The sequence below is a fragment of the Dromaius novaehollandiae genome, chromosome 12, assembly GCF_036370855.1.
Source record: "Dromaius novaehollandiae isolate bDroNov1 chromosome 12, bDroNov1.hap1, whole genome shotgun sequence".
Taxonomy (NCBI): Eukaryota; Metazoa; Chordata; class Aves; order Casuariiformes; family Dromaiidae; genus Dromaius; species Dromaius novaehollandiae.
In genome coordinates, this window is record NC_088109.1 from 13,214,395 (window position 1) to 13,238,666 (window position 24,272).

Genomic DNA, 24,272 nt, shown 5'->3' on the forward strand with positions numbered 1-24,272 from the left:
GCCGTTCCGGCCGCCCCAAAGCGCCTTAAAGACGCCTTAAAGGTGCCGCGCGCCGGGCCGGGCCCGGGGGCAGCAGCGGAGCCAGGGAAACCTCACGAAAGAGCCCGACCTCGTCTTCACCTGGGGGCTCACTGGGTTCCCCCGCCGCACGCCCCGGGCGGCCCGCTCAGCACCCGCCGGCCCCTTCGCCAGGGACCCTCCCCGACAGCTCCTCGTCCGCTTACAACCACCTACATCGAGCAACGGCCGCGCGGCCTGGCGACGCGAGAGCCTGCAGGGCATCACTGCCTGCGGGTGCCCGCGCTGCTGCTGGCTTTCGCCTCGCCCTCGGTAATTCGTGGCCCGAGGGCTGCTCGGCTCAGCCGCTCACCGCCGCCGTACGCGCCAACGTCCTGCCTGCACCCCAGGCTTGCGAGGATGCTCTCACGCTTGCACAGTACCTTAACGTGCAGTTATGTTTGCTCTGAAATTTGATTTGGCTGAATAACTCCCTTTACCCTTAATCACTAGCTTCCAGGTTTGCATAATTCCTCTTCCTCTAACAGTATTTATACTGTGTAGGAAGCTTCCTAAGAATTATACTGTGATGGGGCCAAGAACAACCAAGATGATCAGTGCTAAACAGGTCTCCTGCAAATGAGGAAAACAGACAGACAACCATCTGAGAGGCTGAAATGCTTGAGAGCAGTTGCAAGGCTACAGGAAGGTGCACATTACTGCTTTAAGGCACTTGGCTTCAAGGATATCCCAGAAGGCACACAGGGCCAAGTGCATTACAGTCAAACCTTGACACCTGTGCACTGCACTTTCAACAGTGACTACAAAGCAATCCTAACTTACCTTTTCAAATCATTACAGCTGTTTACAAGCCAAGTAAGTGACACCAGAACTGTGTTATGGACCTCCCATAGAGGTCTTAAGTAGACTAACCTTGCACTATATTATACACTTTTTTTTTTTTGGAGAAGAGCAATGTTGTTACTTTCTTGCTCCCTGTATACAGTAATATACATGGCTAGTTGTATTTAGCATTCACATCTTAACTAATGAAAAAATGGAGACAAAAATGCAAGATGACTTGCCTAAGGTTATTCTCAGTACCACGGATTTAATTTAGGCTTTGACTCCAAATCCCAGGTTTTTTGTTACAAAGAAAGTTGCCTCATACAACAATACTTTAATATGAAAGAACTTAAAGAGCTTTAAAACTGGATACAAATTATTACTCCTTGCCAAAACACCAAAAGTCAAGATGCCGCAGTCAATGGTTCAGTGGCTGAGGGAAAGGGGGGAGGGGGGAGAAAAAAAAAAACAACAAAAAAAGACACAGCAGCAGACATTCCTAGCTCCTAGTGCTATTTTATGAGAGACAAGTATCTCCCTAAAGGAAAGAAATGAACTCAAAGGCTACTGCCAATGGATTGAGCTAGCCTGGTTAATCAGTTTCTTTAGCAGAATAGTTCAGCTTGATGGGAGTTCTGTCATGGGAGCTGAATTGAGCATAATGTCACTTTTCAAACCAAGTTCCCAGGCTTTGAATAGTTTCCTGTTAAATCATCAGCCTTCATAGCCCATGAACACTTCACTACCATGAATGTCTCAATCTGTTATATCAATACATACTTGCAAAGTTAAGGGAAAGTATACATTTATTCCCATAAGGCCCTACACAGTTAAAATCCACATAGATATCACTATATCATATTACATCACATTCACATAAGAAACATATTGTCTAGTTTTTTAGAATTATTACATTGTTCTGAATGTCTAACAAAAGGTCAAAAAAGGTAACATTTTGGTCCAATTCCTAAGCAAGAGGCTTATGCATTATCCATCAGTCCTCCCAGCACATCTAAAACACTGGCCCATCTTCAAACAAGCTCTGACAAAGGACAGTGGTCTTAATGATAAGTTTCTACACCTCTTGTGAAAACTGGTATCCAGGTAAAGGCAAGGCCTAGTTCAATGGCCCACGCAGTGTAAAAGGCTACAGCACGAGTCCAGGTGTTACCCATTTTGCTTGGACTGCCAGCTTAGCAGTGAAACAGAGCAAGAGCTGCTTTTTGTCCAGACAACTAGAGAGATACAGGACAGAGCTCACGTGCAAAAAAATATATTGTTTTTGTTAAAGGTATGTAAAAAAGGAAGACAAATCCATGGGAGAGTCAATTTAATTCCACTGCTCACATGAAATCAGTTGCATTTCTTTAATAGCCTTATACCCTTAAAAGTTACCTGCAAGAAGGAGGGGTGTAAGGTGGGAATATGGGTTTGTTCTTTTTTTTCCTTTAGATACACAAGAGACTTGTAAGTCTCTATATAAGGCAATTGTCCTTGTATGGAAGGGGAATTATTTCTAAATAACTTACACTGTGATGGAAAAAACCTAAGTTTGCTACAGTGCCTACAGTTTTGTTGGTGCCACTCAACACACACCTCTCAAGGAATTTACAGTCTCTGGCTCTGATTTTGTGAGGTATCATCTGAAGGCACAGCTCTTTGCAAGGTCAGAGTCTACGTGGCACCTATAAAATGAATACACATATCACCAATAGCAAGGAGGAGAAATTTCATAGAGACATGAGCACTTTTATGTGTCTAGACAGTTTCATTCTATTAGCTTAGAGTTCTAGAATTAGTTACAAATTTGGGAGTTGAGAGAGCATTTGTTAAAATTCATCACTCCTACTGCTTTGATGAAAAGTGGAAAAAGCTTCCAGCTCCTTTTGTGGGGCAGGGAAGGAAATCACAAACACATCTTGATATTACTAAGATACAGAGGGGAACATGGCAAAAATGAAAGAATCCCAACTCCTCCACATTTTTCTCCATCTGTCATGAAGCAACAAGTTTATAACAGCCATTTTCCTTGTTTTCTCTTCAGTACACCATTCCCCTTCCCAGTTCTTCTCTCCTATACTGAATTTCTTCCTTAAGAGTGTTCATTTTAATTGCTAACGTTTTTAAGGACTCATGGGAGAAAGGGCAGGAAGTCAGACTTTTGGGATAGGGTAAAAATGTAAAGGTCATTCACACACTCACACACACATACTCTCTCTCTCTAAAAATAATACACTATTTGACAGTTTCAGGATTCAGCATGTCCCATTGAAATTTGAAAGCTTATGTGAAACTAGGCCATGTCCTGTAACCTCAAACATTTAGTCTAGGAAAACAGCTCTCAAGTCTCCAGCTCCCACATCGGGTATCACATGACGTCTGTGCCAAATACGAGACCTCAAACAGGGGGGCAAAAGAAACGTTGGTAAAATGAGTTGATTAAACCCGGGGAATAATAGCTCAGACTGTTAGCAACAGGTATTATTTTTCTGGTTAACTGGCTAGTGAAATATTAAATTATGCTCAAAGCATCTATAACATGAGATGGACCAAATGGTCTCACAACCTACTTAGGTTCCATTTGTTGGCATGGACAAAGGAGAAAGATGACTCATGCCTTACAACAAAGTTATTTTACCCTCCCCCTCTCCAATAAACACATTAGCTATTCAAGATCACAAAAGTCACGCTAGGTTGAAGTTCACTATTTCTCAAGCTGATGCATCATAACTACACATCAGATATCAATTATAATGGATCATTTAAGCTATTTAAGCTCAGTTCTAAACTCTCCAGTAGTTCCACTTGTACTCTGCTCTTTCTGAGGAATAAACAATTAATCCTGTGTGGTCTAAAGGATTATTGTTTATTTTCCCTCACCTAAAAGTACTCCTTTCCGCCCTTTAACTGCATTGTCAGTACAGTGCTCAAAGAATGTATGGAATGAGTAAATAATCAATACAATAAGATGTGCCAAAACATTCACAGTTTATGGATGACAGAAAGCCTCTTGGATACTAATTTGAGCAAACAAGAGGGAGAAACCAGCCTCACTTCTGCCAAACAAACAACTGTTTATTGGTTCTTTTTGTATTATTGGCTTTTATTGCAAATACAAACCCAAACTATTTTCAAAAACAGTCTCTTGCAGTCAGTACTAAAATTGTGCCTTCATCATGGCACTAGGTTTTATTTACTGAGTAGAGATGGTCACTAGTAGCCTGACTGTTAGGCTCTATTCCAATTCTATTTTGGAGACCTCATGTTGCAGTAAACAAACATTTAACACTTCTGTTTTTCAGTTTCCTTTCCTGTTAAATGGGTACACTGCTGACCTTTATCAAATCTGTAAATTGCATTAGTATTTCCAATGTTCAAGATTCTCACGCAGCATATTGATCTTTACATATGTGAAATCTTCTTCTTCTTACTCTAAGCTATAATGAAGGTTAACAGCAATTCTCTATCCTGCCCTCTACACTTAGGCTCAAAATTCTGCCACAGAGAAACAAGTAAATATTAAGCAAATAAACCTTGAAACACCACAGTCTCAGAAATGGGCCCAGCCACAACTTCAAACAAGATAATAACATGGAGTGCATGGACAGATTTCAGTCTAAGTTAACCACGGGCTATGTATTTTACCCACTATTAGCCCTTCCTTTTTAAAAAGAATGCCACATGCAGCAGAACTCTTAGAGAATGTGCTAAGTTTTTTCCTAGGACTAGCAAAAGCTTGAACTCTGACCACACTTATCCACAACACTCACAGCAGTTCAATGCACTAGAAAAATCAAAGCTGTTTATTTGCTCTTATAAAAAAGAGAATCTGCAGTTTAGTATATTAGGCATCTGTATTTTGTGACTAAGATAGGCCCAAAAGGATGTAAAGAGCCTAATAGTACACATACTTTTCTAATTATTTAAAGGACAGCTTATATCTGTTAGATTCAAGAGAAATTCTTAGCTAAACAGTCATAAAAGGATACCCTTACAAATGTGTTGAACGACATATGTGTGCAATTATATTGTAATTAGAATTTAAACTAGATTATGTAAATATAAATTGATAGGTTACCATAAAAAGAATGAACAAATAGCAAAGTCTTTTCTTTACTGAGTGACAACTAATGGAAGCCCCCAGACAAAAAGAGAGTAACTAAGTGTTCACCAGGCTTCTGCAAACTGAAACACAGCCCATCATCCCTAGAAGCCACTCTCCTGTCTCACACTATCACTCAGCTGCTTTCACAGTTCCCCCCAGCAGGCTACAGGGGAGCCCAGCTGGCGCTATCCCTTTGCACCCCACACAGCAACCCAGCACGACACCACGTTCATCCACTAACCTTGGACACTACAAACACAGGCACTGTTTTATAATCAAACGCACAAACCACAACATATTCACCACAAGAGGTTCCCCTCTTTTTGGGGAAAGTAACCCCAGCATTTACAAACAGGAATGATAAACACCAGCGTGTCACATCTCTTGTCTCAGATTTCGGTGAGTGACGTCCACCTCAGACATTTAACCACAACATAAAAGAAGCAGCAGAATTACTGCTAGACCACCGCCTGCATCGCTAGTACAGCGGAATATAAAGGTACAAAAGCTGAAGCCCTGCAGAGCTAACAAAACAAGGGTAAACTCTGCAGCTACCTGCTTAGAAGATGAAGCAGTCTTTCCTCACTTCAGGAAACCATAATCCCCAGAAAGGGTATTTCTGGCCTAGGTACAGCACACATATGCTGTATCAAAGTCAGGTTAAAACCACAGCAGCTTACAGAAATGCTTTGGGTATACAGAGCAAACAATTATTTCTCAATTACATGGATACCAAAGAACCCAGTGAAAGACACCTAGCAGATAAATAGCTACTTTGACAAACACCTAGAAAGCGCTAAGCAAAGAAAAGCTGAATTTCCTTCCAGGCGCGACGGTGCCCGCTCGCCCCCTCTATCAGCCGCTGGCGCTGCCTGGCTGCCCCCGGCCTGGCTGCTGCGGGGTGCCCGCGCCCGGCCGGACCCTCCGGGAGCACCGCGCGCGGAAGCGGGTGGACGGACTCTAAAAGAAAAGCACCCGGCCGGGGCGACAGGCAGGCCCCGCGCCCAATAAGCATCTGGAACGGCGGCGCGAGGGCCAATCGGGCGGCGGGGCGGGCCGAGGCGGCCGCGCGCCGGGAGCCTTGGTAACGCGCGGGCCGCGTGCGGGGAGGGCGGCTGGTGAGCGGCTGCGCCATGAAGATCGAGGAGGTGAAGAGCACCTCGAAGACGCAGCGCATCGCCGCTCACAGCCATGTCAAGGGGCTGGGGCTGGACGAGAGCGGCACGGCCAAGCCGGCGGGGGCCGGGCTCGTGGGGCAGGAGAACGCGCGGGAGGTGAGCGGGGCCGGCGCGGCCTCACGGCGCGGCCCGCCCGGGGCGGCGGGTGTCTGCGCGGGCCGGGCGCCCCTTCCCCTCGGTCGGCCCCCTGCAGCGAGCCAGTCCCTGCGCGGGCTTCGCCGCCGCTGCGCGGGGAGCGGTGCGGGCAGCCCGGCGGCCCCGCACGCCGCTCCTCTCGTAGCACCCGGAGGCACGGGCAGGTGACAGCCGCCCGGGTTGTAGGCGTAAAAATTGAGGTATCAAAGGCAATAAAGCCCCAGGTCAGCGGTTCGGCGCAGCTGGGGTGCGGAGCTGCAGTCCCGGCTGGCCCCGGGCCGGTGCTTTAGCCAGTCTGTCGTTCTGAAAGCCGCAGGGTCGTTTCGTGCTGTATTCTTAAACCTTGGCATATATGTGTAATCCTGGGGGGGGGGCTGGGGAATCCCGGGACTGACAGGAGCCTGTGCTCTTACATCTGAGTTTTGTTGCCTCTGTGACTTTTTTCTTAATCTCTGCAGCAAATGCACGGATTGTAAGAAGTGAGCCTTCTTGATCTTACTTCACCTTTTTATGCGTAAAACTGAAATCCTCTTTAATTTTAGTAGATTTGTAAAACCTACTATTTCTGAATACTTTAAATAACATTGGAATGAAAGATGCTATAGCAATACGTTTCTTAACAGTTTAAATGTTTACTTAATTTATAGGCTTGTGGGGTTATAGTGGAATTAATCAAAAGCAAGAAAATGGCTGGCAGAGCTGTGCTGTTGGCAGGACCTCCTGGAACTGGCAAGGTAATATTTTTCTTTTGATATGCAGTAAAGCATCCCTGAGTCATTTTAATTCAATTTGTTATCAAAACCATTGTAGGGCAGTAGTTACATGAGATTTTCATCTACTAGTAATTTTTTTCATGATTGTACTGTCATGGTTTATTGCCTTATATTTTGATTTTTGCCATGTCATCAACAGTGGCAGTATCCAGTGGTTTGCTCAGGCATCATTAGTATGAAACTATCTTATATAGATTACCAAACACATATTTAATGTGAATTCTGAAGACAAGTCTTAGAAGTTAATTTAGTATTAAAAGCCTTAAAAGTTTTTACTTTGTTTTGTTTTCCCCTTGTTATTTAAGGCTTATTGCCTTTCGCACCAGATGTCAAATTCAGATGCCTGGTATTGTTTCTTTAAAGTGTTTTATAAGTCCGTAATAAAAACTACTTTGTATGTGTTGAATTTGTTTGGTGTGGAGTGGTAGTTACATGTGAGAAGTCTGCGAGTCAGACAGGACAGGCTTAGTATTAAAGTGATGGTTTGAATGAAATAGGATGTGATGGGCAAAGTTAACAGTGTGGAGAAAGAATCCTTTGTTCTCATGCAAACATTAAGTGCATATTTTTTTTCTCCCCCCCTTCCCCCTGTAAGACTGCTTTGGCTTTAGCTATTGCTCAGGAACTGGGGAGTAAAGTTCCCTTTTGTCCTATGGTTGGAAGTGAGGTCTATTCCACTGAGATCAAGAAAACAGAAGTCCTAATGGAAAACTTCCGGAGGGCAATTGGTAAGTTTCAGAAAGAACAGCAGAATTAAGTATTTGTATGATTCTGGTTTTGTTTTTGCCCAGCAACCTAAAAAGGAAAGGCTCTTAAGTGGCCTTAGTGGGTGTCAGATCACACTCTGCTCTTCTTTTCAGTGCTCTTAATTGGGTGAACACACCTAGTGGAATGTGTAAAGTTTTCTGCATATAAAACATAATTTAGTCATTGTGTCCCACAGCTATTTTGATTCGTTCTTCTTCCCCAGACTCTCCTCTCATCTTCCAGGTTCATCCCTTGGTTTTGCCTGTGGGTCTCAAAAAAGATGAAAGAAAAGCTATTTTAGTTTTTTTATGTTGACAGAGATATTGGTAGACAGCAAAATGCTCTCTCCTTTTTTCTTTAATGATTTCACCCTGCTAAGCTCTCAGTCTTAAGCAGGGACTCCCAAATGGCAATGTTCAGCCTGACTTACTATTCAGATGAGTACAAAGAGAGTTCGATGTCAGCAAAATAAATAACTTATTATCTTCCTCAGTTCTACAGGAAGATACAAGGCTTTTACAAACTTGATGCAAGTTGGTTAAATTTGCAACACAACCTCACTTGAGTATCTAAAATCTCTTATATGATTGCTGCTGACAGCTGATAAATGCAGTTAGAAGTGGACCTCGTTTTATGAGGATTGCTTAAAGATAGCCTAATTGATTTTAGTACAGAACATATTAACAGTTGATTTTCTTGGCTTCTGTACCATGATTTCCTCCTCAGACTTCATCTAAGTATTTGGTGGCAGTAAGATGAAGAAATCTCTCGGTGGTGCAAGCAGACAAAAGTACTCCATTGACTTTCATAAGAAAGTAATTTTCAAGAGTCTCTGGTCTTCTAGATACCATGAATCTGGCAGGGCTTGGGGGAGGGAAGCTAGAGGCTGAACAGTCTGCGATATTTCCTTGATGTGATGAAGTTCCCTGTCAGAGATTTTGAAACTTGAACCAACAGATGAAACTTATGCCATCTGTGTTGTCATTTCTAGAGACAGCAGTATTTTAACTCTCTCTAGTTAACAGCCAGCTACATTGTTAGTTCCCTGCATTCCCTGAATGTCAGTAGAGAGAAATCTCTAAACAAATATTGGTGTTAATGAAAGATGGAACTTTTTATTCCTTTCTGCTGAATTCTCTGTCACATTTTCATAACATGACCTTTATTGAAAAGAAAAAAAAATCTCCAAAATATTTTAAGGGACTAATAAGCACTGTTTTTTGTAATGAAACACTTCTAAGCATTCTTAAAATTTATCAGTTATGTCTCAGTTTCATTGCCTGGTAAATAAACAATTTAAATGGGTACATTTTCTAAAAAATTTTGTGTGAACAGTGCAACATCAGCTGTGACTGAGTGCAAGAGAAACTTCGGCTCGCATGTCAGTCAGTACCTAATGTGTTGAGTTAGTTTATATATCTTTTTTTATAATTCCTTATCAGCAGGTTGTATATTCATCATCTGTTGCTCGTATCATGCATTTTGCTTTCAGGTGGTTTAGCCAGCTCAGTTTACAAATATGCTCAGGGGTGCTAACATCAGTCTCTCATGTAAAACTTTTTTTTTGGAAACAACAGAGTAGGACTGATTTGGACCCATTGCTCTGTAAGGAAACAGGGGTGATTCAGAGTTTACTAAAATTTTTGGCCATGATAACAGCAAATCTCCAGATAATGATTCCAGCAGCAGTGTTGGTCTTCTTTCATACTGGTTTTCAGTGCCAGCTTAAGAATTGTTCTTTCAGAATTATTATTGTTGGGAGTCTTTTAATAGTAGACTGGACATAGTCTGCCAGGCACTTTTGGGGTGTGTAAGAAACATAAAAAGACAGAGTGGGAAATGAAAAGATGGAGCTGTCATACAGGTTAAAAAAACTTCAACAGAGAGTGATTAATCCTTTAGAGAGCTTATTAGCAGCTGGCAAGGATGTTGACAGTAGCTAATGTTAGAGTTCAGTTGCAGTAAAAAATAACTACTGGAATAGGCACTTAAATAGCCTTTCTGTTCCCTGTATCTCCAAATTGTAACTGCCAGTAAATCAAACAAGCACTGTTTAACTTCATGCAGTGCTATTGAGCCAAACCATGAAATATCCCACAATTTCCTCCTTAGACTCATGCTTCTGATTTGTAAGTAAGAAATGTCTTTGTTAGTTACAGAGCTCTTTGGAAATGCAGTTCATAGCTGATACATGCAGATTCATCTGAGAACAAAGGAACAGCATTGATTACCTTTATTCAGATCATGTTCATCTGTAAATATCTTTTATGCACACATCTACGTGAGTGCATTAGTTTGGATCAGAGTTTTGCTTCTGAAGCAAATCTCTAAGCTGTCCCTACTGAGTCAGCTTTGGTTTGCATTGTAGAGCAGAATCAGGGTATGTGAGCCGGATTCTTTTCAGATGAAATTAAACTGGAAGATATGCTTTAGGAACATAAAAAATACACTCCAAACACAAATGGGCTTCCAATCTATGGGACCAGAAAAGGGCTGAGGCTCAAAGTTTAAAAAACAAAAAAAGGAAAAACAAACCTTTGAATGTTCAGTTCTTAGCACCAGTTGTTTTACTGTACATATTCATGTAGCCTGTGTGATGCAGCATTGTCTTAAGTCAATTTTGTAACTCAGAGGTTTGTTATTTTTTTTGTCAGATGTTGTGGCATACGTGAAAAACATTTTAAAATTTACTGAAATTAATTTATATAACGCTTTTTCATGTAGTGCTAGATAAGAAAAAGCAAACATTTCTTACCCAGAAACAATCATATTATTCACAATTAACCTATTTCTCACATTTCAAATCCTGTTCTTAATTTGGGTCCAGTAGAGGGAGACAGACTCGTATTTGTCAGTCCTTTACATTTGCCTATCAGCAACTCAAGATTACTGGTGAAGTGTCTGATCTATTTCAAAGCAAAATGACAAGTTATGGAACAAGGAAAGTTTTATAAAGTCCTAATAACCTCAGACTGTGCAGGATGACTTCCTTATATCTTGTTACAGCCCATTCATTATTTTTGGTATGGCATGTGTGTCTCATAAAATACTGACTTTACAGAGTCTCTTCAGATGTGGATTCTTTGAACTTTCTTGTAGCTAGAACTTCTGCATACTGTAGTAGTGGTGGTGATGACAGTGGTTTTTCTTTGGAACACTAACCATAAAACTCTCTTCAGCTCTGTATTATTTAAAATAACTTCATTAGTTGATTATAATAGTTGTGACTAGCATAGAAAATATTCAGATACTTGGATTTCTCAACCATCTCAAAAACTACAAAGAATGACACTGTCAACTATTTTGAAATAGTTTTATATTTGGACTGTAGCAGATTCTGTTAAACTTTATCTAGCCCATCTTTTGCTATTAACTAGAAAAATATTTTGAATGGTACAGTAACTTTTTCTAAAGAGGTTCTAATACAGTACCTATTAATTTATGTTATTTTTAACTTAGTTGATAAAATTTAAAGTTTTTGTGAAGTTACTTTTTCTTTCTGCTGTTTTTTCCCCCACTTGTCAGGGCTTTTCTGAGGGTAGGAAAACTGCATAAGGTTCCCTATTAAATTAGTGCTACTGATCTTTCATTTCAGAGTTTTGATGAACTGCTTCTCTGTTTCTAGTGTATCGAAACAAATCAAGCAAATCCCCTGTTTTAGGGGAACAGATCAGGCAAATCTCTTTTTGGGGATGGAGAAAAGTGGGGATGTTGACATTTACTTCAAGAACTAATAATAAAAGACAGAAAGAAAACAAATTCTTAGAGCTTAATAAATTGCTCTGCAGGTCAGAACTTAGGCTGAGTTTTCCCTCTCATGGCATAGGATGAATATTCTTGCCTAGAATAGAACAATAATTGATCTTTCTACTTTTTAAAAAGTAAAGAATTACCACTGAATGTAATATAGCTAGTAATATGTTACATTCTGGTGGCATTAATGCAGCAGACTTTTAAGTGAGAATAATTACATGTATTTGGCCAATGATTGTGTACTGAAATTATCCTAAAAAATTTCTTGCAGGGCTGAGGATTAAAGAAACCAAGGAGGTTTATGAAGGAGAAGTCACAGAGCTAACTCCATGTGAGACTGAAAATCCTATGGGGGGATATGGCAAAACCATCAGCCACGTAATTATAGGACTCAAAACTGCAAAGGGAACTAAGCAGTTGAAGGTATGTATGATAGAGTCTCAAAATTTTCCTTCAGTATTTCAGATCTGTGTCTTCTTTTTTTTAGCAGCTCTTGTCTCCATTTTAAGCTCTTTATATCCATCTCAGTAGGGAGGGGATGCCAGGGGATGCCTGTTTCTTTTGCTAGACAACTTTATCCTGCTTCTGAGCATGTATGTTTATCCACTTTATCTAGAATATTTAGATGTTAGTCTTGTCTCCTACTAATTGAACTGTGGATAACTCCGTAGTTCAGGTAGCAGTTCCTTTTATTTTTCTGTTTGGCAGCACATGCTTGTATGTCTTCAGTGAGTCAAAGGAGAGTTTAAGCAGGAAGAGATTCTGAATAGTTTTACAGCATTACTAGCACCATAAAACAAAGGGGCTGAGTTGAGAAGCTAAACTATGACCTCTCTCAGTCTGTGATATGTTTGCACTGACTGCAACTATAACTTCATGCTCGTGATAACAATTGTACAAAAAAGCTCTTGTTTGGTTTTACTTTTCTGATATTCAACTGAATTTTTGAGAATCGTTTCAGTAGATCCTGTCCACTTTGGTATAAAATGTTCTTTCTGTCACATCCCTTCTTTCTATGTGGGGAGATGTGCTCTACTGAATATGTGATGGAAAACTAGAAATTGAGCTGGTATGTTGCCAGCTCAGACCCACTTTCCCATTGTTTTCTTGTACAAGTCTCATACTCATTTTACTGACAGGGAAATTAAACAACATGGAGAGAGAACTGAAAGCTCTCTCTGTCTGTTAAGTATCAGCTTGCATTTGTTCACTCTGAAAACAAGAAAATGCAGAGCAAAAATGAATAAACACTAAGAGAAACAGAAGCATCTAATGTGTTCCACATCATGTTGCTCTCCCTTACATAACTCCACAGAGGATAAGCACTCTTAAGAGATCAAGTAGCATGATCTGCTCTAGAAGCAAGAGCCAGATTTTTTTATAAAACTTACTAGAAAGCAATAGAAGTGCCACATCTTACGTATGAACATATTGCCACATTATACAATGGCTTACTTTATGATAGTAACTGGTATCATTAAGCTTTTGGCACTTATGTCACCTCCTTCAAATAGCAGATATTTTCTGTAAGAAAATAAGTCTTCTGCATCTTCTTTCACATATTATGCTAAGTTTTACTCTATTGATACTCCAAGTGTTACAGCTTTATGAAATGCTAGATGCATTGTAGGGGGTAGTTGCATTTTAATTTTGTCTGATGGGAGGGACCTTTAGACTAAATTTCTTTTCCTTGATTACCATAATAATATGGAGCTGTTCTGAATAACCGTGAATTTTACTTGCCTCCAGCTGGACCCAAGCATATTTGAAAGCTTGCAGAAGGAGCGAGTGGAAACAGGCGATGTTATTTACATCGAAGCAAACAGTGGAGCTGTCAAGGTAAAAACAAGAATTGTTCTGCGCTTCCATGCAGGTTGATGTATTCTTCCAGATTTTTCTCTCCTTTTGTCAGAAGGCACTCTGATTTATTAACCTTAATTGACATGGAATGCTTACATGAAAGTTTTTAAAAGAGCACAATGTTTTTCTTATCTGGAGAGAAAAATATCTCTCACGCCAAAAGAACGTGGTCATCTTGTTCACAATTAAGGTCATCTGGCAAGGAAGCTATCACTGATGCTGCCTGGATGAGTTTTCTTTTCTGTAAGATCAAGACATCTTTAAGGGAATGGGGGAAAAAAAATCCAAGCAACTTTAGTCATTTTCAGGCTGACATGTGCAATGTATTTAATCTTTCTTTTATCTTTCTGGTATTTTCTCCACAAGATATATACATGTAGAAAGGAATACTGCATTAGTTAGCATTCTTTTCATATCTGATTTAGAATGTAGTGTATAGCACTACTTGCTGTTTAATGGATGAGCATAATGTTTTGTATCATATAATAAATCACCCACCTACAAAGGAGTCTTGAACAGTTCTCCCAATCTCTAGTTAATCTGCTGGATTTGTCCTTTAGCAAGAATTGCATACAGTTAAAAGAAGGGGAAAGAAGAGTGGAATATTCTTACTACTGAAAATATCAGGTATTTTTCAACAGGATTTTTGAGCTTTGATCAGTAGATAGGATATGCCTGTTGCTAAGCAGGGAGTGAGGCATCTGAATTGTCAGCTGAAGCTTGTCAGTACTAGAATTGTGAACCAAGCCCTTTATCAGGTTTGTATCATTCAAGGTTTTTGTGTTGAATCTAATTCTATACCTGGGTTTCTCTTTGTCTTTCCTCAGAGGCAAGGCAGGTGTGATACCTATGCTACAGAATTTGACCTTGAAGCTGAAGAATATGTTCCCTTGCCAAAGGGTGATGTGCACAAGAAAAAGGAAATTATTCAGGATGTCACCCTGCATGACTTGGATGTGGCCAATGCTCGACCTCAGGTATCCAACTTGACAGATTAAGTCTTTGCAGAAGAACTCTTTGACAAAGATGCAATGGAGAGTTAGAATGAGGAGATGCAGAAAGCTCAGAGATATCCTAAATCATTACAAAGAGATTACTGTAGAAAAAGCAGTAGGTCTTACCTTGCAAGACAGTCTAGTTCCCCTCTCTGTTTGTGTGGAGGACCTGTTGCAGCTGACTACAGCAGTGGCCTTTCCACACAGATTAAAGAGGCTGTTGCTAGGTTAGTATTCGTGCACCCGGGCATGTAACGGGTGTCAGAGTGCATTTCATAACACCACAGAGAACAGCCTCATATCTGTAGAGGAGCTTCCACATGGATATTTGGGATCCACTGCCTTCACAGTTAATGCATCATCTAGACCTACCTTTCTCCTTCCCACACTATCTTCCCCCATCCCCTGCAAAAAAAGAGTAGCGTGGGCCACTACCAGGAGAAGAGATCATTACTTTCTATTTTGAAGGAAAGATGCCTAAGCAGTGAGGTAGCAATAGCCAGCAGGTCTGCATCATTTTATTTATCAAAAGTTCCATATGCAGATTAACTTCCTCTGCTCTGTATTTATGGTTTTGTGGCCATGAAAAGGAAACTGCAAGTACTTTGATAAATGGTCATTAAGTTTTGACTTTGCTGTAGATTCTGTTAATGTCCCTGCATCTTTCAGAAGTGTTTCATAACTTCTTATGAAGCTCCCTTGTGATTTTTTTCAGTAGAGCTCTGCACATACTGCAGCAAGAAGTTGAAACTAAGAGGATTACTGCTTGCAGTATCTTAACATAAACCCGGTATTGAAGGAACTCCACTTCTGTCATAAGCAAAACCCAATGACAATACAGTATCTTTAAACAAAGGCTGACATCTCCAGTATATCACAACCACTTAACCTACTCCATTTCAAAATAAACATCCTTTTTCCAACAAAATCACTTACGTGATAAAATCAGGGATAATTGTTCCTGTGTTGGCAGGTTTAACAGTTACAGTGCAAGCAGGCAATCCCAAGTCTCTGTTCCCTGACCCTGTCAGTTCTTGTGAGCTTCTCTGAGACACAAATAGATGAATTTTTAAGGGAGTATCTCATTCTGGTCTCTTTTGAATTCTCCAAATGAGCAAGCCTAAAGAAAGGATGAGGAGGTAGCTAATTAAATGATTATGTTTAGAATATCACTGTAGTGAAGTGACTGAACCTTTGACAAGTAATCAACCTTTGCTGAAATAAAGTATCAGCTTCTTTAATCAATTTTTGAATTAGAAAATCCTTGTTCAGATGGTATGTCTTCATTATCAGACCTCATAGTTGATCTGTAACTTTCTTTTCCTAGGGTGGGCAAGACATCCTTTCTATGATGGGACAATTGATGAAGCCTAAGAAAACTGAAATTACTGGTATGAATCCTAATCATATTTCTAGTCCAACAAAACCTATATATTTGCCAATTAGAAAGGCATTAAAATGGGGTTATTCATGCAGCATCTGTAATGATGAATGCCTTCATAATATTTATTCATAAATACTTAGATTTCATAAAGTAGTGATTTAGATGCTAGAATTGCAGCAGCTAGAATCGTAACACCATAGAACTGTTTTACACATGTAGTGATACTCTATATACCGCACTCTGCATCCGGCTTCTTGAGGAGAAAGAGGTCAGAATGCTGGTACCACCTCCCCTTCCCAAAATATTGCTGCCAGAGAGTGCGTGGTTCACATTTTCTGTGACGAGCCAAACTGAACAAACAAACAAACAAACAAAAAATCCTTTTCATTCTTATGTGAAGCAACTGTGTTGCATTTCTGTGGAGTACAAAAATGGCTCCTAGAGACTCCAATATTGGTTTGGTTTTGTATTGACTCCTCCATACCAGCTGCCTATCTACTTAAAGCTGTAAATACACTGCTGCTCCACCCACCTACAGATCATTGGAAAAAAAAAATCTACAGAAAGATCTATTCTCCTTTTTGCTGTGAAAGAAAAGATGTTTCAATAAGTGACTAATGTAAATTCAGATCAAAGTCTGTTTCAATACTTAAGTTGAATGGTGCTCTTTTGAAGTATTTCTTCTGTTCCAGAGGTCACTTTGCCTATTCTAGAGTCAGACTTGTCCATGTAACATCTTGCATGGCTTTGAGATCCATGTGTTCACAGAATTTTTATACAGCCCTGTATTTTTTGAATAAACATAACTGCTTTGCTGAAACGCAGTAGCAATATTTTATTCTTTCAGTCATGTTCTTTTCAGTCATGCTTGGAAACTTTGTTAAATTGATGTTTGACTGACTTTCCCACCACCACCATTGTTTCATAAGCAATGTGAGTGGACAAATGGTCCTAGTTAAGTGCTATAAGTTCAATTTAAGTATATTTTGTTGCACAGATGTCTGCCCAATACAGGAGTGAAACCATAGATCTTAGTTCATTCTTAAATGCCACTGAATTGTAGTGTCCCAGAGATTTGCCTTGTAAGGCAGTAAGATACCAACCCATGAGAAAATTTAAGGGAAATTTTGACTTAAGTCTTTCACACAGACCTGTAGTTCACTAGCAGAACAATTAACGTACTTTCTTTTGGTTCTGATAGACAAACTTCGAGGAGAGATAAACAAGGTGGTAAATAAATACATTGATCAAGGCATCGCAGAGCTGGTCCCAGGTGTACTCTTTGTAGATGAGGTTCATATGTTGGATATTGAATGTTTCACATACCTGCACCGAGCACTGGAATCTTCTATTTCCCCCATTGTCATCTTTGCTTCCAATCGAGGAAACTGCGTTATCAGGTAAGGTGTCTGAAGTTGAATTTCCCAGTTTCCATTGTTGATAAACCTGAGAGCTGGTGTATCAACAGAAAAAGTTACAATCTTTGAAGGCTTTTTGTCTCTGATGCTGACATCTGTGGTAATCTCCTGCATGCGTTTGGTACTTGAAGGCTACTTGAGAGCTTTGTGATAGGAAAAGCATTTAATGTTAGTGTGGCTGAGTTAGAGTCAAATGGAATTCCTCCTCTTATTTGCACTGACATGTTCCTCTTCCTCTAACAGTCTCTGAACAATCTATTTCCTGGGTGCTCTGTTACAATTGCCTTTCTCGCTGGATACCTTTAACGCATCTTTTGTCTGCAGGTTAGGAACATTCAGAACACTACAGCTACAAACTTCTAATATCATAGTTTCCTGCTTCTTCTGGGTCCTTTCACTATCTCCCATCTTTGTTGCATCAGACTTCAGGTTCTTGTTCTCACTGTTAAAGCCTGTCACAACTTAGTCTCTTCTCACTCTTCGTTCTTTCCTACTGTGTTAGTCTGGCTTTTTCTATTTCTCTGGTCAGCCAACTACTTTATTCTTCTTTACTTCAGTTCACACCCCCACTTCGACATTTTGCACCCAGACAATGCATTCTTTGCATTTTCAGTAAAAGTACTTACCTCTTTCAGATTCTTCCCTAAGTTCTCCTCCTAATCTGTGGTGTAGGTCTAATTACGTCTAAACAAGCTGTCATCAGCAAAGATTGCTACTCTTTAAATTGATTTAACTCAGCTGTGTAACCAGCAATTTCTTTCCCTCTTACTGACTCATCTGGTATTAATCTTTCTCTGTTTTCATTGCTTAGAAGTCAAGGTGATAAGCCTTTTACAAATATTTAAGGTGGACATGGTGGTGCTCTCTTGGCCAATGCATGAAATGGCTGTCTTGTAAAAGGAGAGCAAAGAGAGATCTGTCAGCATGGATTCACTGCTCTTCTGGTTATAAGAAACCTGTGATTTATGAATGGATGATATTTATACAGTAGTTCTATCTAATGTTGGTAAGTTAAGTCCTTCAAAAGCAAGGTGCTTAACTGTATACTGCTATATCAGGTAGTTGGAGATGCTCTGATCTGCCTACTGATGGCTCTTAAAAGGCTTGGGAAGGGATTAATTGTCTGTATAATACAGTTGGTTCTGTAACTTAATAAGAGAATGAATCTCTTTGGAGGAGGGAGCACCATCTACTGGAGAGCAGTAGCAGGAGGTGATTGCAGGACACTGATTCATTTCCCGTGGCAGACCATGACCAAAAAAGTGCCTAAATGCTGGCACTGACTTTGGGAATGTAGTTGTCTACTAGCATTTTACCATTTTCATCTGAGATCTTGATAGGTCCCATGGAATCTGCGTATTGTTCACTCTGACTTCCAGGCAGATCTTGGTTGTCTTGGAAAAGCAAGAGTTGATGTGCGTGCAGCCCTTGCTGTTGGGTGTTGTACTTCAAACACATACACAGATCTCCATCTTCCAACTTGCTGGATTGCCAGCATGGAAAGTAAACCACTGTAGTATTCACTGGAGGGGATAGGGAGAGGACTGAGCAGAGTAATGGATTGCTCAGCAAGCAAGTTTTTTTCCAAATGGCTGATACGGCATATAATTTCTACTGATTTTGCTAAGCAACTTAGGAAGAATGACTTGTTCTTTGCTGGAAGATACTTTGGAACATTATGTAAGATGAATGGTAAGATACAGTATAGAGAAAGGTGAAAGAAAGCATGCACCAGCAAGTAAGCACCACCTCTAACTATTTTGAGTGACACCTTTAAGAGCATAAGAAATAGCATTTTTGCTATTCAGTCAGCATGACTGATTTTAGTCAAATGAACGTACCGAACTCAAAATAGTATCTGATCTCTTTCTATTTGGTTTCTCCATTAGAGGCACAGAGGATATAGTATCTCCTCATGGAATACCACTGGACTTGCTGGACAGAGTGATGATTATCCGAACCATGCTGTATACACCCCAAGAAATGAAGCAGGTATGCAAAACATTTAAAGAGAGCTTCTGAAAACTCCCTGGAGTTCAAATCTCTTGGGACAGCTAGTACATCTCTGTGTATGCTGTTACTATAGAGCTGTTTGTGTGGTCAGCAGGGTTTGTGCACAGAAGCTTACCAATTCCTAAATGTATGGTGTCTTAGTAACTATTTAAAATAAGTTGTTTAAAACTTCAAATGCAATTTGTTTTGGTGTCTGATTTCCACCCACTAATGAGTTGTGTTGGTAAACTTGTGTAGAGCTGAAAGTGACATCTCACTTGCATGAAACGGTGTGAATTGTTAGCTGACCTTATCTCTTACACAGATGTGCTTTCCACAGAGTCTGCAGGTTGCTTTTTCAGTTGTTGAGAAACAGTGTTACAGTTTAGGACCTTTGGTCCCAAACCTCAGGCTGTTTCTCCACATAAGAGAGAAGAGGGACTGTGGAATACAACTTTATGCTGTGCATTTTTCACCTCCTTGCTCTGTACTATAGCTTTTACCTATATAGGCTGTCTCCTGAAACTGCAAGGTAAATATTTTTCATGTTCCTAGTCAAGTTTGGAAATGTAAGCACAGTAAATGTTGCAGAGATACACTTCTGAATGCCTGAAACTTTTCCTGTGGGGCCATCACAATGTATTGTGTATCGATTATAATGCTTGGGTGCCATTATGATGCATCAAGTCAAAGATCCCCCTCATTAGCGTCTCAATGCTGTGAAGTGACACAATGCAGGAGCCATTACGGTTTATCATGTCAATTCTTTGTATTATTTAAGAGATAGTGTCAATGGAAGAGAGCCTTGTCACAAGATAATAGTCTCCTGCTGCTGGATAAGTGCCAAGGTGAAGCAGAGGCATTTATCGAATATACACGGAGTGGCAAAGCTTCATTTCACTTGGTCTGAAGAGCTTTTCACATACTATTGTTGTGAGCCATACTCAGGATGATTTTTCTGTACCTAAAGGGATACTTTAAAGCACTATGGTGTAGGTTACAGTGGAAGCAGCCAAGGGATTTAATAAGATTGTGTTTTGTCTGTGTACAAAACCAGTTTTAAAGTGTGACTTTCACTTAAAGCCTGGAGATTTTAAAGATTGTTGTCTGGACTTCCCCAAACTGTGTGTGGATTTTGGGTAGTTAGGGTAGTAGGAGTATGTGCTCTGATTTACTTTAAGTTTTTATATATAGATATATATACACACACATACGTACATACAAAATACTTATCAGCTAGTGTGCTGTATTATCATGCTAGATAATAGCTTGTTGAAGAGCTAGTTTCTGAACAGTTCACTTTTAAACGAGCTGGGTAATTGTTGTGATTTCCACCCTTCTTCACCCATGAGGGGAAGGAATTGTTTACAGTAGCTTTTCTTAAAGCTAAAAATATTCCAGACATTGTGTCCCATAAATCATGTTCCCATAGTCATCTTCCCTTAAATTAAGGCTTTCAAATGGCTTTTCCCTTGGGAGGGGCGGAAGAGCTATTACACTCGAGTTTGTAACTAAATACAGCTATGGGGGAGAGAAAGAAAAATAACTTTATAGACATCTTATTTTTATATTTTTGCTCCGATTTCTTTTTCATGCTAGGAGTTTTCATTGGTGATGTTTCTGTGTAAGTGAGACTCTTAGCCCTGAATTTCACAGCTGATTTGATTTTTCAGCACAAGAATTGCCCATATACCTACTGAAAGCTTGTTCATAACCAGTTCAAAATATTTTTCTTTGTACTGATAATGTAGAAATCGCATTGTGTAGCACTGGTCTGAGAGTGCAAGATCCACAGTTAGTGCAACCAGAATAGGGAGAAAATTGACTTTTACATGCATCCTAATCAGATATTGTTATAATTAAACTTATTTGCAAATGTGCCTGCTGTTAGATAGTAGAGATTATAACTGGGACTTTCGTTCCTAGTGTGTTTCACCTGATAAATACTACTTTTCCTATTTCATAGTAGCTTGTTTATATATGTATTTGCTGGGTTCACACCTTGGGCTCTGGTCCTTCTGCAAGGTTCTATGAAGTTGCTAGATAAAAAGTTTTTTGTTTTTAAGCTCTTAAAAGAGGGGCATTCAAGGCATCTTATTTCTAGCAGGAAGCGAGCACAAAGTAGCAGCATCTGAATTAATGGAAAGTGATGTTTGTTGATACAGAAGATGGAAAAAGATCTTTGATTTTAAATTACAATTTGAAATAGCTTTTATCATATTCAGCATTAATATCTTAGCACAACTTTCTGCCACTTCACACCCCTCTTTTACTCTGCTGCCTACCCTGCCTAGACTAGCGCATTTTTATGGCTTTAATTTAAACGAGTGCTTCTTGATATCTTGTTTACAAAGCTGCCAAAGTGAAAAATACCTGTATTATATGAGGCTTGCAGTTCCAGAGTTATCTCAGCACTACAACACAACATCATTATCCAGTCTGCCCCTTATCACTCAGCTGGTAATACGGACTACCGAGAGACTTGTGCCACTTTTGTTACAGCTTTATATGCTCCAGCTTATTGGTGATATCTTGCTCTCCAACTTTGTAAAGATCTTCAAACTGGTACGAGCCTGAGACTGTTCTTGAAAGATTAGATTCTTCCTAGTGATTTTTTTTTCTTCTTGCAGGGGTAGGTGAATCTTAGAAAGTAACTTTTTGATTTATTTTACCATCTTATTTGTCAGCTGAATAAAAAGTGTGTTGTGAGCTGCTAAGCCAAGAGCGTAGCTTTTTGTAGGGCTTGTTGGAGGGCTGCGCTGTATAGCTGAGGTGATACGCTGCATGATTTGGAAACTGGTGCAGCTCTGTCCGCAAGACTCCAGCTGCCAGTGTTACTTCCTGCATGCTTTTTCAATTTCCTTATGTAAGTTTTCATACTCTGCTTCTCATTAGTAGATGTACTTAGCTAACCATGCAGAATTATCATGAGGGGTTAGCAGTCCAGACATGCTACTTCACCCATCTTGTACAATGATCAGTTTGCCAACATTATATTTGTCTATTCAAAGACTTAAAATCCTACGAATCTACTTGAGTTTGCTGGTTAACTACATGAGAATAACTCTGTCTCTTCTCATTTTATACCACATCTCATCTCTAAGCTGACAGGGTTTCCAGACACTAAACTAAGTAGTATAGTATACCAATTATTTGGGCTGTTACCTGACTTTTGCAGGTTCATTTACTCATTTATCCCAACAGATCATTAAACTTCGTGCTCAGACAGAAGGAATTAATATCAGCGAAGAAGCCCTAAACCACTTAGGGGAAATTGGTACAAAAACAACCTTAAGGTAAGTTGAGCCCGGTTGGATTTTCTCCATTGTACGTTAAGTATGACTGGGTCTAGAAGCACGGTAGGTTAATTCACACTTGGAAGTGTTTTCCATACAGTAACATGTGATCTGTTAGAACAGTGTTATCGTTAAAAATAGTGATAATCCTCTCATTTCCTCATTTAAGAAGTGTACATGGTAGAGGGTCTTGATGACCTTATACTGCTGATAAAGACCCATGTGTATCCTAACAGATCTCCTAACCATAAATATATTCAATTCACTGTGATGCACTGAATTGTAATTATTCACTCATCTGTGCTTGATCACAGGTATGCTGTGCAGTTACTGACCCCAGCTAACCTGCTTGCCAAGATTAATGGGAAAGACAGCATTGAGAAGGAGCATATTGAAGAAATAAATGAACTTTTCTATGATGCCAAGTCCTCAGCAAAAATCTTGGCTGATCAACAGGAGAAGTACATGAAATGAAGAGCTTTTCATAAGTTAGATGTTTTGAAGTGGCTTGAACCTTTCCCCAAGGCTGGCTTATTAACTGAATGAGAAATGTTAATGATTTGTCTCTTTTGGGACTGAAAATATTTAAATGTTGGACTACTTTGTCAGGACAGAATTAACTATCAAGTGTTCCTATATCTTTGTCAACAATAAGATGCTCCATGATGTTTGTAACATCTTACTCTCCCGTTATGAGTATATATGAAACGGATAGCTCTGGACCCATCAGTTTTGTTTGTCTTTAGATTTTGTTACAAAAGCTCTCTAACTGAAGTTGATGCTTAAGAACAGTCTATTTTCTTTATGAATTTTGTTTTAAAATAGTTTCCTTTTACAAATGAGGAGGTTTTTTGAATCGAATTTTGTCTGAAGTGCTTTATAATAAAATATTTCAAGAATACCTGAAGCTTGCATGTTTGTCTTAGATGCCTAAAGAAACTGTCAAAATAAGTTGGAAATCACAAAGCAAAGTATGAATAAAGCGGATCCATAATACAAAAATGGATCTACAACTAAAGAAAAACAGTAATAGGACCTTTCCGAAGTGTTTACTTTTTTGTAGGTTGTGTTTTTTCTTCCTGGAGGCATCCCTGGAGAATGCAGAAATATGTAATAGTAATTCTATTAGCCCTTTTTAAAACCTTTCTTCCCCAGTAACTTATGCCTTCCTTGGGTTTTCGTAAAGCAGACTAAATAAAAATTGCTTTAGGTAACAGCATTTTTCCCCCACTGTGTTCTATGCTGACTTTCTTGATCACCCAAGATCAAAAAAGTTTACAAAATAAAAATACATGCATATTCATATATAAAAATAAAAGTTAGCAGAAGGATAATGAGAAAAATAACCCAATAATTTAAGTTTGAGATCCTGCTCTGTATGAACTTCTTGTCCAGGAAGCATCCTTCCTTTTGTAAAGCATAGTTACTGATAGTTAATTGCCTCAGCACTGTGAAGGTGAAAGTTTTAAAGATTAAAATCCTTCTAACATTGAAATACAAATGTATGTAGCCACCTAAATGGTTAAACTAGGAAAAAAAGCATAGAAATTCTATAAAGTGACCAACCCTCCATTCTTTATTAGAACTTTTAGTGATATAGACCACCTTATGTACACTTACTTAAATAAGCTTAATGCAAAAGGTAGGGTGGGGAGGGAAGAGAAAACTTTCCAGAGGAGCCTGGTTGTATATACCTTTTTCCTTTTCAGTAGTTACAAAAAGAGGGTAAGAATTAACAGTGTTTTCAGCTCTTCAAAAACTAATCCACATTCATGAATGAGAAGCTTTTCAAC

The 24,272-nt window shown here is 39.5% G+C and overlaps 1 protein-coding gene across 1 annotated transcript; it reads left to right on the top strand.

The window, feature by feature from the left end:
• Positions 1 to 5,983: 5,983 nt before the first annotated feature.
• RUVBL1 (RuvB like AAA ATPase 1) lies at positions 5,984 to 23,380 on the top strand. The gene is made up of 11 exons (XM_026093129.2): positions 5,984 to 6,222; positions 6,909 to 6,995; positions 7,630 to 7,762; positions 11,806 to 11,957; positions 13,284 to 13,373; positions 14,222 to 14,371; positions 15,717 to 15,780; positions 16,975 to 17,173; positions 19,081 to 19,183; positions 22,388 to 22,479; positions 22,794 to 23,380. The coding sequence occupies exons 1-11, from the start codon at positions 6,082 to 6,084 to the stop codon at positions 22,951 to 22,953; spliced, it is 1,371 nt and encodes a 456-aa protein (XP_025948914.1). The 5' UTR covers positions 5,984 to 6,081; the 3' UTR covers positions 22,954 to 23,380.
• Positions 23,381 to 24,272: the final 892 nt, after the last annotated feature.

Coding starts and splice junctions, on each gene's coding strand:
- RUVBL1 (XM_026093129.2), top strand. CDS start 6,082: ATGAAGATCGAGGAGGTGAAGAGCACCTCGAAGACGCAGCGCATCGCC. Junction 6,223..6,908: donor GGCAGGAGAACGCGCGGGAG/GTGAGCGGGGCC, acceptor CTTAATTTATAG/GCTTGTGGGGTTATAGTGGA. Junction 22,480..22,793: donor GGTACAAAAACAACCTTAAG/GTAAGTTGAGCC, acceptor GCTTGATCACAG/GTATGCTGTGCAGTTACTGA.